General features: G+C 33.8%; 1 protein-coding gene across 3 annotated transcripts in view; it reads right to left on the bottom strand.

The window, feature by feature from the left end:
* Positions 1-19,669, bottom strand: part of CNTN5 (contactin 5) — a 1,320,702-nt gene that overhangs the window by 494,297 nt on the left and 806,736 nt on the right. For all 3 annotated transcript variants that reach the window (XM_023208001.2, XM_023208000.2, XM_023208002.1), the window contains 2 exons: positions 13,057-13,180; positions 12,771-12,946 (listed from right to left, as the gene is read on the bottom strand). In XM_023208001.2, the coding sequence (XP_023063769.1) occupies positions 12,771-12,946; positions 13,057-13,180 (300 nt within the window). The remainder of the gene's footprint in view (positions 1-12,770; positions 12,947-13,056; positions 13,181-19,669) is intronic.

Genomic DNA, 19,669 nt, shown 5'->3' with positions numbered 1-19,669 from the left:
AGTTTACAACCCAATGGCACTATGAAATGGAGGGAAACTTTTATTGCCACAGAGATAAATAGAGATGTTGCTGGAATTCTAAAACTATATTTAAAAAGGAAAGTCAGAGCATTTTCTTCTCTCTGCACTTAAGGTCACATCTAAAATCACTTTTTTTAAAAAGGTAACTTTCCTATATTTTTCGGGGGTATCTTAGTTTGCTTCAGACATCTAATATGATATATAAGATATTACCAATAGTATGCAAAATAATGTGTAAAAATATTACTGCATTAAACTGGGTATTAACATTTGTATTAATATTAACATTAATTCTATTCATTAATATAGTTATTAATATTCATTTTCAATGTAACAATTATTTGACTATTATCTATTTGGGGGTCTTATAATTGATAAAGTATTTCTGCATAAATTGTAGGATTTATCTTGATTCTCTATTGCAATTGTTAAAGATGGCTCTGTATGTTCCGCCTAAGGAGGAGGAATCATTCTTCTCACAGTTCTCATAAGGGAATTCTTTTTGGCGGTAGTGGCTACTGTGGTGCTGGTGGATGTTTTATTAATTCACTCACACATTGTGCCAGCATTCACTAAGTGTTGACTATGAACTTCATGTTAGAGGTTGGTTATTAAACTAAAATAAAGAAAAAAAAAAAAAAAAAAAAAACCATGAAATCTGCCCTCAATGAGTTTATAGTCTAACAAATTCAGTGGTGTGCTTGGAATGGCTTCAGCCATTGTTATAAATTGTTGCAAAGGAATGTTACCAGAAATAAAGGAATCATATGAGACAAAGGGAGAGACAGAGAGACAGACAGAAAGAGAGAAAGAGAGGGAGAGAGGGAAGGAGAGAGGGAGGGAGAGAGGGAGGGAGTCAGAGAGAGAGAGAGGGAGTTAAGGAGAGGGAAGGAGAGGGAGGGAGAGGGACAGAGGGAGGGGGAGGGACAGAGGGAGGGAGAGGGAGACAGATGCAGAGACATGGGTTACTGAACAGTAGCTCAGCAGGCAGAGAAAACATGATATAAAGACATGATATAATTGAGCATGAAATGCTTTGAGGACTACATACAGTTTACGATAGTCTAGTAATTATAGAGAAAGCTGGAAAAATGACAAAGTCCAAATAATAAATGGCCTTGAGGCCATTTGTAGGAGTGTGAACTTTATTGGGGTATGGTAACCATTTCATAAACCATTAACCGTGTCCCATGCATATTAATAGATTTAGACAAAGAGCTAATATTTTTTATTGTTTTAGCTTTTCCTACCCAAAGTATACTATGTGATTAGCCTGTTCTCAAACTATTTAGTCTTCCAACAGATTCTAGAAAAAAGTGCACAGTGATACTCCATACTTGCCCCTTAAGTCCCATGGAATGAACAGAATATCTCCCTGGCATACAGAAGTTATTCTGATCACATCTGAGTCTACACTTAGACTATAAACACCACAAATGTAACTTCCAGAGGCACCATTTTAAACAACTTCTTGTAGAATAGATCTAAAGTCCACTGTCTGAGGGTATTCTAAGAAAGTTGTGAAAGACAAGGTGTTTCTAATCTGAGCCTCTCTACACAGACTCATACAGCACCATTTAGAGTTTGAACCAAGGCTGACATTGCAGTAACTGAAGAGGCCTTGAACTTTGAAAAAAGCTCCTGTGTCAGATACAGAAGATGACTTGTTAGAATTTACCCTGAGAAATCCCACCTGTAGTCCTAGAAATTGCCAAAAATACTGACTTAGACTCAAAACAGAAACAAAAACAAAACACTGCAGAAAGTTTCCCTAGGAACTGAGGCCATGAATTCACAGGTGCTAAAGCCCTTCTGCACAACACGTAGGGAATTAGCGAGACTTCTTAGAAAGAATTGCTATCCTCTTACTTCCTTCTCTCTGCATTTTTTAAAATGGGAAAATCATCAGTTTAGCCTAATGATCATGAGACTTTTTCAATGGACGTTAGAGAATTATGGCAAGATTATATTGGTTTCCAGTTCTATTATGATAAGAGTTGTACTTTATTGAAAAACATTCTAAAGATATGAAATGAAAATTAGTTCTCAAGAATGAAGAAAATATTTCTAGAAATTGTATACCTTCCTGGCTGATAGAAAGATGGTTTACTTAGTTTAAGCTTATAGGTTAAAACGTGAGAGTACAGACTCTTAATTTTTCTAGTTGGACATAATATTTACAACGCTGACTGTATTCCATATGGCAGAATATTTCCCTGGAAGAAGAAAATCTAGAGGATCTAGATACCTTACTTGGAAAGGAGAAATTCGTTTCACTAGACTCTGTTTTCTAATTTCAGCCTCATCCTCTAGACGGACTCTCTTCTTTCTACTACTAAATACCACCTCGACTTCAGTCTCACGTCATGTCCACGAAGCTATGTTGTTCACATCTTCATTCCTGTTATGGCCAAAGTCAATGTTAATTATGATACCTATTACTTCGAGGTCTATATATAGTTTAGGGTAGCCTAATCATTATAGAAAAAGCTGGAAAATGATTTGCCTTCGATTATGATTTCTCTATCATATTGAACTTGGCCTTTAAAAGTCTCAATCCCAAACTTTTGTTTTGTTTTGTTTTGTTTTTGTGCTGTTGTTTGCTTTTGTTTGTCTGAGACAGAGTTCGCTCTATTTCCCAGGCTACAGTGCAGTAGTGAGGAACTATTACTATATTGTTTTATACTGTTTTATACTCAGTACCTGTTTTAAGAGAAAAACTAGGAAGTAAAACCAAAGACATGCAGCCCAGCGCCAGGCCCAAAACCAGGCCTGGGCCTGCCTGGCCTAAACCCAGTAGTTAAAAATCAACTCATAACTTAGAAACCAATGTTATTCATAGATTCCAGCCATTGTATAGAAGAACACTGTGAAACTCCCTACCCTGTTCTATCAGTGCATGAAACCACTGTCACGTGTCCCCTAGATTGCTCAATCAATCACGACCCTTTCATATAAAATCTTTACTGTTGTGAGCCCTTAAAAGGGACAGAAACTGTGCATTCGGGGAGCTCGGATTTTAAGGCAGTAGCTTGCTGATGCTCCCAGCTGAATACAGCCCTTCCTTCTACAACTCGGTGTCTGAGAGGTTTGGTCTGCGGCTCATCCTGCTACAGCAGAGTAACCGCAGCTCACCTAGTACTCCTGGGCTCAACAGATCATTCCACCTTAGCCTCCCAAGTAACTGGGACTACAGTCAGAAACCACAACATCTGGCTGAGTTTTGTAGTTTTTGTAGAGATGAGGGCTTGCCATATTGCCCAGGCTGGACTTCAGCTCTCAGCCTCAAGTGATCTTCCTGCCTCGTCCTCTTGAAGTGCTGTAACTACAGGTGTGAGCCACAGCACCCGGCCCAAAGTTCTTTTTTGAGAATTACTTTAGCATCTGACATCAGTCCCTACCTTAAATTTTGAATATCATTTGTATTGTACTCCATTTTACTGGATCATCCTTTTCTCTCTCTTTTACTAGCTTCTTTCTTTCTACCTTTCATTGTCTCTCTGTGAGAGAAACACATATGCTCCTAAAGTTTAGGTCTGTTGTCTTTTTTCCTGGTAAAATTCTCGTTGGTGAAACATTCCCTTAGTTTTACTGAATCTCTCAACATGTTTTATGGCCAGTTCCCACCTGTCTTTCTTGAGCACCAACAAATATTTTTAAATGTTGGGTATTTCCTCCTAAAGGTCAGAATAAATGTACCTCAGATTGAACTTACTGATTCTCCCAGAAATCTACATTCCTTATCTGTGTGACTTGATTATGTAATGGCGTTATAAATTGTTCAGTTGCATTGATCAAGCTCAGAATCTTGATGTCATTCTAACTCCCCCATATGTTTCAAGCCTCCTACAGAGGGAGAATTCAAAGCCCATTTTACCTGGAATATTAAAATGACCTCATAATGTGACTTTCCCTACAGAGTTCTCTGGATTCATATTCCTGATGCAACAGTCTGATTCTTTTGTGTCCTCTGTACACCTGTAGGGCAAATTACAAACTTCCATGCAATTAATGTAATCCATCAAAGATTTATGTAGGGGCAACCTAGTCAGAATTGTGTTTTGCATAGGTAATTCCAATAAGCAATACAGAGGGAGTATGGTAGGGCTGGAGTAAAGAAGAAAGATGTTGGGAAATAGAAAAAGTAGTCAGGTATTCCAGGTAGGCAAGGAAATTTATATGAAATATAAGAGTTTGTACTGATTTTGCTAGCCTCAAGCACTATTAGTATATTCATTGCTCACTACAGAACAATGTCCAAGAGAGATCAAAGAATGAGTAACTTCTACATGCATAAATTAATTACATACATGCAAAACAAAAAAACGTAATGCAAAGTATGTTTTAGTTGAACATGGCAGTATTACAAAGATTTTAAGTACAAAGTTTGATGTTAAATTTGATTTGGAGCTACTGTTTTATTACTTACTAGCTGTGTGGCTGCAGAAATACCTTGACTTCCCTCAGCTTCATTTTGTTTTCTCCACTTATATATTAGGTTAATAATAGAACTTCCTTCATCAAATTGATGTGAGGATTAAAGGGGGTGGTGATGCATTAAATATGTTTAGTAGTTGGCCTACAATTTAAATGTTCAATAAATTTTACTATTATCATGTTATTTTAAAATATATATAAGGCTAGGCACAGTGGCTCACGCCCATAATCCCAGCACTTTGAGAGGCTGTGGCGGGAGGATCACCTAAACTTGGGAGTTGAAGACCAGGCTGACCAACATGGAGAAACCCCGTCTCTATTAAAAATACAAAAAATTAGCCAGTCATGGTGGCACACGCCTGAAATCTCAGCTACTTGGGAGGCTGAGGCAAGAGAATCGCTTGAACCTGGGAGGTGGAGGTTGCAGTGAGCCGAGATCGCACCATGGCACTCCAGCCTGGGCAATGAGAGTGAAACTCTGTCTCAAATATATATATTATATATATATACACACATACCTACTACATATATATATATATATTCACACACATCTATATCTCTCTATATATCTCTATGTACCAATTATCCATCTAGCTATTCATTATACAAGAAACTTAGCAATGTTTAGCACTTGATGCATAATACAGTCAATGCATAATAATTGTTGTTTCTTTGACTCAGGTGAAATTAAGTCTGCAAGAACTCTGGGGTACTACATATTCTGTTCTGACTTGTCCCTCAGTAAAACATTTTATTGTGGAATAAAATGATCTTAGAATAGTCTCTATCTGCCCCTTTATTTATACTGCCCCTTTGTTGATTTTTTTTGTATTATATTGGAGTCTTTATACTCAACAAGATCATCAGCTATCCTGAGACACAGTTGCTATTTTATCATGTTAACCTGACACCATTAAGTGAAATTTAAAACATCTATTGTTCTTCAGTGCTTTGGAATTTCCTATGCTTGGGAAAGATCTCCACAAACACTCTGCTAAGGACTAAGGACAATGAATTAGGTAAATGTGCTTGAGCACTGAAGGTCAGAAGATTTATACTGTCCCTGATCCTGGTTGCTTTACAACTTGAATGAAGAAATGACTTTCTGAATCTCTAAAAGCAAAACAAAAGAGCACTATGGTAAAATATACCCTGTGCCAAGCCAGGAAAATGGAACTATTTCGTTGCAGGTCATCTGTCAAATAAAGGCAGAGTTATTCATTGTTTTCATAAATAATCAAAGTATCTGTTTGGTTGTACTTTAATAAATAAAATACTTGAAAATTTATAATTTATGTAAAAGAAATAAGAGTGTGAGGGTAGTCTACAACAGACTTCAACTTTCACTCATTTTTCATAATTTCCTTTTAAAGTATAAAATTAGGCTGGGTATCTTGGCTCATGCCTATAATCCCAGCATTTTGGAAGACTGGGGCAAGAGGATCACTTGAAATCATGAGTTCAAGACCAGCCTGGGCAACATAGCTAGACACCATCTCTACAAAATTTTAAAATAAAGCATAAAATTATGTATTTTTGATTTTTAAATTATTTCCTTTGAACTTAATCCAACAATCCATACTGTATTTTGCCAAGGGATTACGCACTCACAGTCACTGTATCTATTATGACCAAAGTAATTATACTTTTAAAGAAACACTTAAACATTATTTTATTGTGAGTTGTGGTTTCCTTAAAAAAAAAAAGAGAGTCATTTGTGTATGGAAGATAAAATTGCAAACATTAATTTATTTTGTAATAACATATAATAACTTTACAACTAGTAAATTCATCCATGTCAATGTGACTCTTTCATTCAGATTAATATTCAAATGATTTAATAAAGTTATTACAGGATAAGCCTCAGAGACTAATCAATTAAAGCTTTGCATATACTGTGGAGTTCGTGATTATTCAAATCATTTTATTAGATATTAAACACTACTAGTAAAATGTGGCTTTAAACTCTAAGGACAATTTTACCTTAGGAGAGTAAGTTATGAAAAAAGCCAGAGAAGTAATTTTTGAGTTTTATATGAAAATGAAAGGTTAAATTAAAGGGCTTAAATACAAAGCCTACAAAAGTCATATAATCTCTCAAAGAGTTAAGTAGGTTATTTTAATCAACCGCTTCAAGGAAAACTAATGGAATATTCTGGATCTGAATCACTAAATGCCCTGAAAAGCCGTATGTTCAAATTTAGATAGGAACTATCAATTTACCAAGAATTGCATATAAAGGTATTTTTGAAGTAAGATACAGCATAGGGAGATTTTATTCCTGATTCATTTTATGTTTGACTTTCTGGCATGAATTATTTCTCAAAATCCCAACTGTGGAGAAACTGCTATAAGCTTTGGATTTCTGAAGGATGCTTGAGAATTGTTAGAGTGACAAAGTTTTATATGGTGTATTCCTGCTTGTCACTGAAGAGAAATCACTACAGCAGCTGAGGAAATTATCCTCATGATAAACATAGGCTTCAGGAATAAAATATATTTTGTCAAACATAATCTCATTGATAATCAGTAATAATCATCCCTAGAAAATCACTCCAGCCTTGTGCTTATGCTTTTAATTTTAACCTTAAAAACCAGTTCACTAACATGACTTCTCCACCTCATTAATTTTTACTATACCCTTGTGAGGGTTAGGTTTATTAATGCTAAACTAAGTATTAACACTAACTAAGCTGAACCATGTTTATAGATAAATATTTATTTAGAGGAAATTTAAAACGAAGTTCCTCATGGGTAGACATTTAAACCCTTAAGGCAGGTTTGGGGTGGATGAACCACCGCAGAGCAGATGCTCAAATCTGTTTGTTGTCCAAATCAAAATTAGGAAAAAAAAAAAAAAAATTAATCAGTGAATAAACTGAATGGCTTCATGATTAAATTCTAGTTCTGGTTAAAGACATTTTTGGCTTTATGTCAAGCTAATTAAACTTGCCATTGAATTGATGTAGGGATGTTGTAGGGGTTGCAATAAACACCCTCAAATAAAAAATTCCTATGAAAATCTGTCAAGAGGAGATTTGATTCTCTGAGGAAGTGTTGAGTGTGCAGGGGAATTAGATCCTGTTAGATTCCTTCACATGTTTTTACTTCTTTCTTTTGCTTTGACCACCAGGGAAATACTTGTCTCACTTTGTGGTCTATACTATCTTGACCTGTACTATCTTGAGCTGTTATAAGGTCTATTTTTCCTAGGATTATATTTATTTAATTATGCATATATTTTGAGCATGTATCTTATACGGCAAGTCAAAAAAATCACCTTTGGACAGAGGTAAACATTAAATATTTTAATAAAATACACTAGTATTTAAGCATACATTTGCTGCTTTATATTTGTTAATATATTGGGTGACAAATGAATAGAAATGAAACTTTAAAAACAATTTAACTTGCTTTATACTTGCTTAATTTTTCCAAATGCTACATATAACTTTATTTTTGCTACATCACCAGGTATTAATAAAACACTCACTTCCTTATCATCATTTTCTGCAAAAGCTAGGACCTATGATGATATCAGCTTTTGACAATAGCTGCAGTTATTTTTGTCCTGTCTCAAATTACTTTAGAAAATTTAGCTTTCTAGGTCCTAACTGTAGCTTTTTCAATAAATAATAAAATTATGAAGAAAGCTTTATTAAAAGAAAAAAATATGTTAGTAAGAAAGACTACTAACTATAAACCCGAAATTCCAGGACTGGAAAGAAAGTCAATGTCTCCTAAACTCTTAAACTTCTGTAAGGAAAATTAAATAAGTGGTTTTAAACTAAATGTGAACAATGAGAAGTAATGCAGGACACTATGATTGCATGCTTATTTCCATTACTAACGTTAATTTTTGTTACACAGATGTTAATAAATTGTAAAATGACTAAGAAAGCAAGCATGAGATTTTAAAAAACATTCCAATTTAATTCAAGTTCAGAAGAACTTCTAAAATCAAACTGGCTAGGTCAAAAAGAAATCCAATACATATTTCTACTGGAATAGGAAAAGACTGAGTACCTTTAGGGTTCAATTACAGGTATCATCTGAAAAATGAATTTACATTTTACAACATGAACAACTCATGTGTTGGTTATGAGGATAAAATGAGTTAATGTATGTAAAACAGAGCATTGTCTGCCACAAAAGTAAGCATTCAGTAAATATAAGCTATCAATGTGAGCTTGAGACATTCAAAACCTATTTTTAAAAAATATTTTTTACTATCTGGCTTAGCAATAATGTTATCCTATCTACCACCAGAACTTACTTGATGCTATATAATATGCTCCTGCAGCACCTAGATTTTAGTCTCTATTAACATTATAGTCATTGAAAAGCGATCAATCTATGCCTGACAAGGGGTTGGGAGCAGGAAGACAAGCTGTTATTAGTGGAAAGGTAGAATATTTTAAAATATATTTCTGGTTAAGTAAGAGTACTCCTAGCATTAAGGGAGTGTCAGTATACTAATTATGCATACATATATATATATATGTTGAATCTACAAAACACCATCTGACTTGAATGATACTAAAAATCAGAAATTTTTCTTTGAAAATATGTAATTTTCATGCAAAAGATAATGTCAATGATATATATTTACATTTAATTATATTTAATATTTATCTTTTCATAACAAATATAATAATTGTTGGTATATGGATAATTTGATGTGATATTAGTAGATGGATAACTTTTTCAATTAAGTATACACCTATTATAAAATACAAATTAGTACATTTTTTATGGCTATTATTAGGAGAGCCCCATCCTACGTTTATTAAACACTGTTCAACAATTTTTAGAATCACATAATTTCAAGCAACGTTTTCATATTCTAAAAGGCAAAAGTAAAAGCTGAAGATTTAAATAGTATTATTGATATAGCAATAATAATGGTTAATCACAAAAGTGAACTAGTCTGTTCAACAGATCTTAGAGGCAATCAAAACTCATTGGGTTGGTAACTCAAAAATAGACTTTGAATGGGGTAATACAGTCCTTTAAGTTTGATTTTGGAAGATCATGATAGCACTAGCACAGCATAAAAATAATCTAAAAAGGTATTTTACAACATGTGATAAAATTAATATGTAAAAGGTAAAAATACATATTCAATTATTATAAACTGAATAACATATGCAAATATGCCTGAAGCCTAAGTACAAGGAGGAATTGTAACTGTAAGTACCGTATTACTGAAGAGTTTTGCAATCATTTTGATGATTTACAAATTTAGTCTGATTTTAAAACATTTAATACATTTAAGACTCGTATATTCAATATTTAATAAATGTTTAACAATATTTGATTAAATATGCTTTAATAATTGTCTCAGTCTATTAAATATATTGGTTTTGAAATGTTAGTTGTATAATGAATATTTAAATTTTTACATACATAATGCCTGGTGGATATAAAATATTTCAGCTTTAAAATGTGACAGAAGTAATAAACATTGCTCCACAAAAATCCCTTCAGACATTAAACACTCGAACAATAGTGAGTGTATTCTATTAAATATATTTACCTGCAAGCCTAGTCTTCAGAAAACACAATATAAAGGAAAGTTGCCAACCAAGTTTTTTGTTTGTTTTGAGAGGGAGTCTCACTTTGTCTCCCAGGTTGGAGTGCAGTGGTGCGATCTCCACTCATTGCAAGTTCTGCCTCTCAGGTTCAAGGGATTCTCTTGCCTCAGCCTCCCTAGTAGCTGGGGCTGCAGGCATGTGCCACCAGGCCCGGCTAATTTTTTGTATTTTTAGTACAGGTGGGTTTCACCGTGTTAGCCACGATGGTCTTGATCTCCTGAACTCGTGATCGGCCCACCTCAGCCTCCCAAAATGCTGGGATTACAGGCGTGAGCCACCGCGCAAGGGCTGCTGACCAAGTTTTTAAGTTTCACATTGCCTTTGTCTTCTTTCACTTCACTTCAGAAATCCTTTTTCTTTTTTCTCCCCAACTTCCTACCTCATTTTCACTCCCGAATCTCTGAACGATTCTCAGTCCCTGAATCCTACAGCACCCAAACTCCCATCCAGGTATACTAGTAAGGTATATAAAATCATCTTTTCTCCCTACTGCTCATATTTGCGTTTATTTTCAAAGACAACCTGGAAAAACAGATCGGGCTACATCTAAAGGACTTGTTTCAATATCAGAAGAATACGTATAATGGCATCTAGGTGGGGAAACAACTTTGAGGCAGAATTGGTCTTCCCTGTGTAACTGTCTGCTTTAACCAGATATCTTGTGGGTTTTGATGCATATCTAGCCAATGACCTGAGTTTGCTAGAAAGTGGAGAGGGGTAGAGTCATAAGGTGCTACCACTGAACACATATGTAAGCCCGTAATGTTTAAATTAAAAATAAGTAGATCTTGTTCTACATCAAGTTGAAGACAGCTTCTTGCTAAATAGGTAAGATACTTAGGATAACTAGTACTTCCTTCCCATGACTGGTCATTGAACTGTAAATGCTGGCACCAAAGTCCTCATTTCAGGTGAGTGTATTTTACAACTGTGTTTGGTCTTTCCAGAAAACCTAGGACAGTCATATGGATATGTAAAATAAATAGTTTTCTGCTGTAAACACATGCAGAAAAAGTTGGCATAACTTGCTTCCACAAAGGGAAAAACAAATGACATACAGGCTATACCCAACTGGTATACCTTGTATCAGATACTGTAGACCAAAGTGTAAGGTATCAGCCATTAATATTTGTGAAGCATATTTTCTGGATATGCTGCATCTATCTTGAAAAGACTATTGAATAAAGGAGCTATTATGAGGGTTATTTAGTTTATTAGGTTACTTTGTTAATTGAGCATAATGTAAACTGTTAGGTTCTGTGATACACCACATAATATTTTCCGAAATAAAAAAGAATCTATTTAGGCTACTATCTTGGTATCTTTGGCATATGTAAATGTACCTATCTGAACTCCTTAGGCAAATCTACTTTAAAAGATGATATTTACATTTTTCTAGGACCTATCTTGGTGCTCCTCAAACTGTATTTATTATCAATTCTTTATTCTTTCCTTTTCTATTTCATACTTCTTTAATAGGGTGTCTGAATTCTGGGTTAATTAGAAATGATACCTGAGAAAGATTATATAGAGAAAGATCAATTATTACATTCTTCCAGGTGTAATTTTAATTTAAAAATCATTTCATGATCTCTTATATAGCCAATACAATTACAGTTTAATTTTTAATATAAAGATTACTGGTCTTTCTCAGTATTTTTTAGAGATCCTATCCTCAAGAATTTAATTTCAAGTAGGATTACTCATTAAGGAATAATAAAATATTTTGCCTATTAGCTTATTTTTAGTTTATTGTAAGCTCTCATTGTAAGTAAAATAATTTAAAGAGTTTTTAAGAATAAATATATTCAGTTAATTATATATACTTATATACTATACACACATTTTCTTTTCTTTCTTTCTTTCTTTTTTTTTTTTTTGGAGACCGAGTCTTGCTGTGTCGCCCAGGCAGGAGTGTGGTGGTGCAATCTCGGCTCACTGCACCCTCCACCTCCCAGGTTCAAGCAATTCTCCTGCCTCAGCCTCCAAAGTAGCTGGGACTACAGGCGCCCACTACCATGCACGGCTAATTTTTAGTTAATCAGGTATATTATCTACTTTAGAAATGCTTATATTCCTGTGTGTGTGTGTGCATGCGTATCTATCTCTGTATAGCCAGATATGGTATCTTTTTTGCAATACAAAATTGGGACATCTGGAAGACATAGTCAAAATCTAAAATATTAGCATTTCAGAGGTATTTTTTGTTACCTGAATATAACCAGAATTTTTAGAATATGCTATCTTATATTCTTAGAAATCCATAGCAAATGGTGACTATAGTAGATAAGACAATAGTAGGTATTTTAAAAAAGAGATGGAGAGAATCAGATTTCAAAAGATATTTGAATTATAATTTTTTTCTCAAAGAAAGCTAAATTTGAACTCAAAAACTTAAAAATAATACCTAATAAGTGGTGTGCTTCAAAATACATTGTTAAGACTTCTAGAACTTTATCTACTTTAATGAAAAGGACTTTGACCTCTCAGGCTAGTATATCAGGTTTATTTTGAAGACAGCACATCTTTCAGAAAATTTCAAAATACCCCAAGAAGAAATGAACTGTTTGCATAATTTGAATTCTTACCACGTCTTACCATGGTTTTACCACATTTAAAACTTTGAGATCTAAGCTTCTCCTTCCTGAACTAAAGTTTAAAAATCCATGCTGTATATACACACATATATATAGAAAAATAATATATTTTACTCACAGGCAAACTGAAGTGTAGCTTCTCTACTAAGAATACTCCCCAGAGTGTTGGTTGCTAGACACTGATAATGACCAGAATCCTTTGCTTCACTTGGATTGCTTATAATGAAGGTGCCATCTATCAAACTGTAGCGATAATCACTTTCCAGATCTATTTCTGTTCCATTTCGAAGCCATCTTAGGAAAAATCAGAAGACAAATATGTATAATCCTCTCTGGGAGTGTCAGAATATCACTGATGGAAAGTTTTTAAGGCTTAAGAAAAATGATTAACAGTGAATTCCTACCTGTAACTGGGAACTGGATTGCCACGAACTTCACAATTCAGTGCTACCTTCTTTTCATCAGAATCAGTTGGAAAAATAATATCATCTGGTTCTTCTACAAAAACTGGCCCATAGTCCACACTTTCTGTAAAGACAAAACAGACACAATTTAAACTTCCTTAAACTAGCAAGATATTTTGTGTTTTTTTCTTTTCCATCTTACCTATATTCGAAATTCTTGCTCTTTTCTTGTAATCAACAGATAAATTCCCAAAAGAAGGAATAGCTAGAAAATTGCATTGTTTTATTAAATTGTAAAGAACCAAATGTAATTTTTAATCAAGTAAAAATGCTGTTAAAGATATAATACATAAAAACAAATACCTCAGATATTTATATTTTAAATGTATCTATTTTCATTTTTCAAAATCAGACTAAAGGATTATATTAAGCATAAACATAATCTTAAAAAGCCTGATAGTTTGCTAAACTCTTAGAATTCTAAAAATAATACACATGCAAAAGTAATACATTAATATTGTGTCACTACTTAGCTTAGGAGCTACAGGTATGAAAATGTTGGTCCTTTTGCAATTTGTTAATATTCTTCATTAATTCACTACATTTAGTGCTAACAATTTTGGAGTGTAAAAAATGATGTAATGTGAACAAAGGTATTTTCATGGAATAAATAAGACATGCTTTCAAAAAACACAACTTAATTAAAATGGCAAAACTTTATACAAGTAAATAGTCAATAAGATCAAAAGACAAAAGTCATAAAAGGAGGTGGAGGCCAGTGGGAAGAGCACATAAATTTATTGCCTACTATATACCAGGTACTCGATTCTATTTTAGTTAGCTAATACTCAGAGATATTCTGTGTGTGATAAAAGTAATTTGAAGCTAATGAAAATTTCATGAAGAAAGTAAGACTAAAAATGGACTTTAAATGTCAACTTGGACTTAAGTTTTAGACTAAGTCAGCTGGAGAAATGATTAGTAAATGTACACAGGAGAATACAAGTAAGTTATTTTAGCCCACAGTTATGTAAGCATTCAGAGCACTGTGTGCATATCTAAGATCTATAGCATCCTGAATTGTGAATTTGTGAAAAAGTAAAGCTTTTTTTGCTTAATCTTCATTGATCATGAATTTGATCACATAATATCCCTAGATCAAGTTTCTCAGCCTCTGCACCACTGACATTTTGGGACAGATCTTTCTGTTGAGTGGGGGCTGTCTTGTACATTGCAGAATGGTTAGCAGCATCCGTGGCCTCTACCCACTAGATTCCAGTAGCATCTCTCTCCAACATGTAATAATAAAAAATGTATCCAGACACTGTTATATGTGTTCTAGGATCAAAATGACCCTTGTTAAAAACTACTGCTATAGATAAAGATAGAGAAATGATTTCAGGAAAGAAGTATTTCCCATATCTGTATTAAACAGAAGTTTATATCTTCTGCAGATAATCACAAGAGAATATTAAGAAAAAAGTATAAAAATAAATGTTCCCGGAAATTTGAGCTAAATAAACTTCTGGGAAAAGATATACACCTCATATTTAGAAGAACAAATTCAGAGTAAAATGATTTGCTTTCTTTAAATATATTACATGATATTTTGTTTTGGCGAAGTAAAACAGGAGTTTTCATAGTATTCTAAACCAAATAAAAACTGAACACTCACTATGTGCATGTACGGGCAGATATTTTGAGTCCTAGATAACCTAGATGCAGGATTTGTTTTTGTTTGTTTTTCAGAGTCTCACTCCCACTCTTTCTGGAGTGCAGTGGCACGATCTTGGCTCACTGAAACCTCTGCTTCCTGGGTTCAAACGATTCTCCTGCCACAGTCTCCCGTGTAGCTGCAATTCCAGCTACCATGCCTAGGTAATTTTTGTATTTTTAGTAGAGACAGGTTTTTGCCACGTTGGCCAGGCTGGTCTCGTACTCCTAACCTCAAGTGATGCAGCCATCTAGGCCCCCCAAAGTGCTGGGGTTGCACAAGTGAACCACCTCAACTGGCCTAGCTGCAGGTTTTTTAAGCTATAGCAAAATATTACACCAAAATAACCAAAATGTGTTTCACAGTACCAAATTATATTGCTGTCAATTAAAACTTTTATTCAACATGGAAAAGGAAAATAGATGATTTAATAAATAACTAGAGAAAATTATTGTCAAAATTTTGTATTTGTTGTAGAATTATGAGTTTATAAAAACTTGGAAAAATTTTATAAATTTTTATGTCAAAATTTGTATAAATCAAATTTTAAGAATTAACATGCACAATTACATTGTGAATAACCGTTTCTGATCTTTACACATTACAACTATGACTTAAACATTAAAAATACCTATGTTGCATAAAATTCACATATAATAAGTGTTATATATTTATATAATAGACAATTCTTGAGCTTTAGATTTGGACACAGTTAGGTTCAAATTCCAGTACTAGTATTTTTTAGCCATGAACCAAACATCTTTGATTATCTGCTACTCATGTATTATTTGTGGATAATAATGCCTACTTTACAATATTAGTATGAATATCGGTATTAACATTTGCAAATACCTTGTATATTGCAAGCACTGAATAAATTGTGATCAATAATAACTAATATTTACTTTTAGTATAATTACTATATGCCACACATTATGCTGAATACTTTTCATGCATAATACCATGAAACACTCACAATCACCATTGGCAATAGTTAGTCCTTTTATCTTAGAGATGACAAAACTGAGACAGAAAACAATTAGCTAAATCTACATAGGAAATAGCCGGGTGTGGTGGCTTACATCTATATTTTCACCACTTTGGGAGGCTGAGGTGGGAGGATCATCTGAGGTCAGTAGTTTGAGACCAACCTGGCCAACACGGTGAAACCCTATCTCTACCCAAAATACAAAATTAGCTGAGCATGGTGGTGCATGCCTGTAATTCCAGCTACTTCAGAGGCTGAGGCAGGAGAATCGCTTGAACACGTAGGTGGAAGTTGCAGTGAGCCGAGATCGCTCCATTGCACTCTTGTCTGGGCAACAAGAGTGAAACTCCATGCAAAAAAAAAAAAAAAAAAAAATATATATATATATATATATATATTTACATATATATAAAAATATACATATATATACATATATATACATATATATGCGAGATATTACGCGCGCGCGCGTGTGTGTGTGTATATACAGAAAAGAATTGTTTCAATTTGGAAATAATCTGTTTATTCTCTGCTACAGAGAATGATGAACTTCTCAAGTACACTTCTTAAATTTTCTCAATTTTGTTTGATAAGCATATTTTACAAAATTTCTTATTAATAGTTATTATGAGACTAGATACTTAGTACCTTCCCATGATTTTTCCATTTCTAAGTTCCTTATTTTTTACCAAAAACAAGTTCTTGTATGCCGTATTCCTTTTTGCATGGTTAAAAATATATCTATTTTGTCTTTATCATTAAGAGACAACTTGGTAGGTATCAAATTACATGTTCACTACTAATTTCACTAATGATTTTGTGTGTATTGTTCCACCCTCTGGTAACATTGGCCATTACCATGATGAAGTAGTCTGACTCCGGTCTGACTTTCATCATTTTTAAGTGACCAGATTTTATACATGGACACCCACAGGACTCTTTACCCACCCTTGAATGTCAATAGTTTTGGTGGATATGTCTTTTTTTTTTTTTTTCTGTGACTCAGATGGCCTTTTTAACTTTCAATCTTATGACTTTTTTGGGAAAATTTATTTCTCATTTGCTCTTTTCTCCTCATACCAGTTAGGCATACCTTGTTTTTCTTTAAAAAAAAAAAAGTTTTCTCCATAAACTGTGTAATGACTTCTATATCTTCTTTTTTGACTTTGTTGAGTTTGGTTGCTATATTACTATCTAATTAGGTGCAACTATATTACTACTACTAAGAGTTTCAACTCTTTAATCGTTTTCTCTTCCATTTGTTTCTCGAGCTCCAATACTTACATATCATTTCTTCCGTTATCTTATATCTACTTTGGTTTCATGTATTGCTTCTTTAAACTGCTGTTAGTAATGTGATTATCTGTAACATCTGAATGCACAGATGTTATGTATCTGTATTAACCCAATTTCCTTTTTAGGACATCTGCGTGGTTCACAGGGAAAATCCTCAAGTTAGGAGCCTAACTATAATATGACAATTTCTGAATCTCTTGCCTCCTTCCCTCTGCCTCAACTTCAATGGTCCTCCCAAACAAAAACTTAGATTGAAAAAAAGAAATATTTAAGGCTTGTCAAAGTAGTTCTTATTTTAATGCCTCCTTCCAAATGTTCTGAAGTATCCTGAGTCATTTGTCAACTTTTACAAAGACTTCTTCAACCGATTAGTTTACATTTATTAATGAACAATTGAGTACACATTTCTTTTAAGGGCTGGATGACTTACCATTAGGCAAACTGGTATTTGTCCTGAAGTCTGAGGACAAAGGCAATTGTTGGATATTTCTTTCCTCATTATTTTCAAGTCTTTTTTTTTTTCCTTGTTTCAATGAAGGTAACCTTTTCATGCCTCCTTTTCAATCTTTTAATTGTATTTCAAAATAATGATATGAAGTAAACATGCCTTTTCTACCATCTTTAGACTGATTAACTTGTGAATAATTTTCCCAAAGCTACTTGGGGTAGTTTAAAAAATACGTCTACAATTTCTTTGATAACCCTCCCTTCAAGGAGTTGAGCTTAATTTCTTTCCTTGTGAGTGTCAGCTTGACTTAATGACTTATTTCTAACTAAAAGCAAAAGGTATACTATATTACTTCTAATACTAAGTCATGCAGCTTCCTTCTGGGGTACACTCTCTCTCATGGGTCACTCCCTCAAGAAGAAGACAGTTGCATATCCAAAGGATATTTTTCCAGGCTGTGGAGAGGCCGACATATAAGGAACTGAAATATCTGGCTTCACCAAAAGGCAGCAAGAAACTGAGGCCTACCAACAATCACACAGGTGAATTTTTAAGTGGATCCTCCCTTTGTGGAGTTTTCAAATGAGAATGGAGCTATGATTGGTAGCTTGACTGCAACCTCCTGAAAGACCTTGAGCCTGAACCTCCCAGCTAAGCTACTCAGATTTCAGACTTGAAGAGAAAATGCTTGACTGTTGTTTTAAGTTGCTAAGTTTTGAGGATTTTTTAAATATAGGAATAGGTAACTAATAAACCATTTTCCTCTCCCTATATTAATTGCAAGAAAATTATTTTAAAAATAAAAAATAAAAAAAACAAAAAATAAGAGATAAACCTTATCATTTACAAAGAGTGATACTGGAGAAAATAAAAATACCTGATAGATGTTTGATTTTTATGCTATCATTCAGCCATAAGCTTTCAGAACTGGAAGAAGAATGATTCATTTCAGGCATCATTTCTAAAAATCTCTGTGGGATCTATATCCAGTCTTAGCTTGGTTACATCCAGTAATATGTGAGGTCATAACAGATTACTGTCTGAAAATGAAGTTCATCTTAAAATTAAAACCATCAATTTGTGTCCTAGATGAGGACAGTTTTTTACTCAAGTCTACTCCATAATAGATGTACTTCACTCATGATTTTCTGGTAATTACATTTACCTGCATGTCAATATAACTAATTCATAGAAATTGTCATATTTTCTATATTTTATAAACTTCATACTAAGAATACCTTAAGTTCCACTAATAAAATATTATGAAAAATGAGAAATTAACCAAAATGAAGTTTTTGTTTTCACTTTTAGCTCTTACTGAAACAAATCTGTTTCTATATAACCCACAGAACTGACCTTAAATAATTTTAACCATAATCAATCAATAAAGAAGTATTTCCGAAGAGCCTACTTTAAACGTGATGTTAAAATTTTCAGAGTGTAATTTTAACGTCATCATTATCACGTTATATTTAATAATTTTTTTTAACTCACGTGTGACAAGTACTGGCTAAATGCTCCCTAATCCCATTTCCTTTTCCTAGGAACACTGGGACACTTCACTGGCCTTTTTTAGGTTTGATATGGGGCCATGTCAGTTAATTCTAGACTGACATGTTGTATGTAAAATCCAGGGCTGGCTACAAAAAAAATCACGCACAACCCTTTATCCTCTCTTATTTGTCAATTCTCTAAAGGTAAAGGAGCAGAAGATGCCAATAAGGCTTTAGGTAGATATCAAAGATATTAGATCAACTGAATGTGGTTCCAAAACTTTCCATATGGAGAGCACCTCATTCAACAACACAGCAAAATGTGATGTGAATACAAAAGAAACACATTATTGCGTTAAAAAGTAATTTGTTACAGTGTCCAGAGTTTCTTATGTTGACTAATATTATATTAAAATAAAATCATTTTTAACTATTAAAGAAGATGAAATTTCATCAGGAAATAAAGTTCATTGAACTGTATATCATCATCATGTCAGAGGCATTTGAAACAGAGCAACTCCATCACGAAATAGGGGCTGGGAAAAATGAGGCTGAGACCTACAGAGCTGCATTCTCAGATGGTTAAGGCTTCTCAGTCACAAATAAGACAGGAGGGAAGCACAAGATACAGGTCATAAAGACCCTGCTGATAAAACAGGCTAAAGTAAAGCAGC

The sequence above is a fragment of the Piliocolobus tephrosceles genome, chromosome 13, assembly GCF_002776525.5.
Source record: "Piliocolobus tephrosceles isolate RC106 chromosome 13, ASM277652v3, whole genome shotgun sequence".
NCBI lineage: Eukaryota > Metazoa > Chordata > Mammalia > Primates > Cercopithecidae > Piliocolobus > Piliocolobus tephrosceles.
Note: the sequence above shows the minus strand (reverse complement) of the source record. Positions and strands in the feature narration are given on the sequence as shown.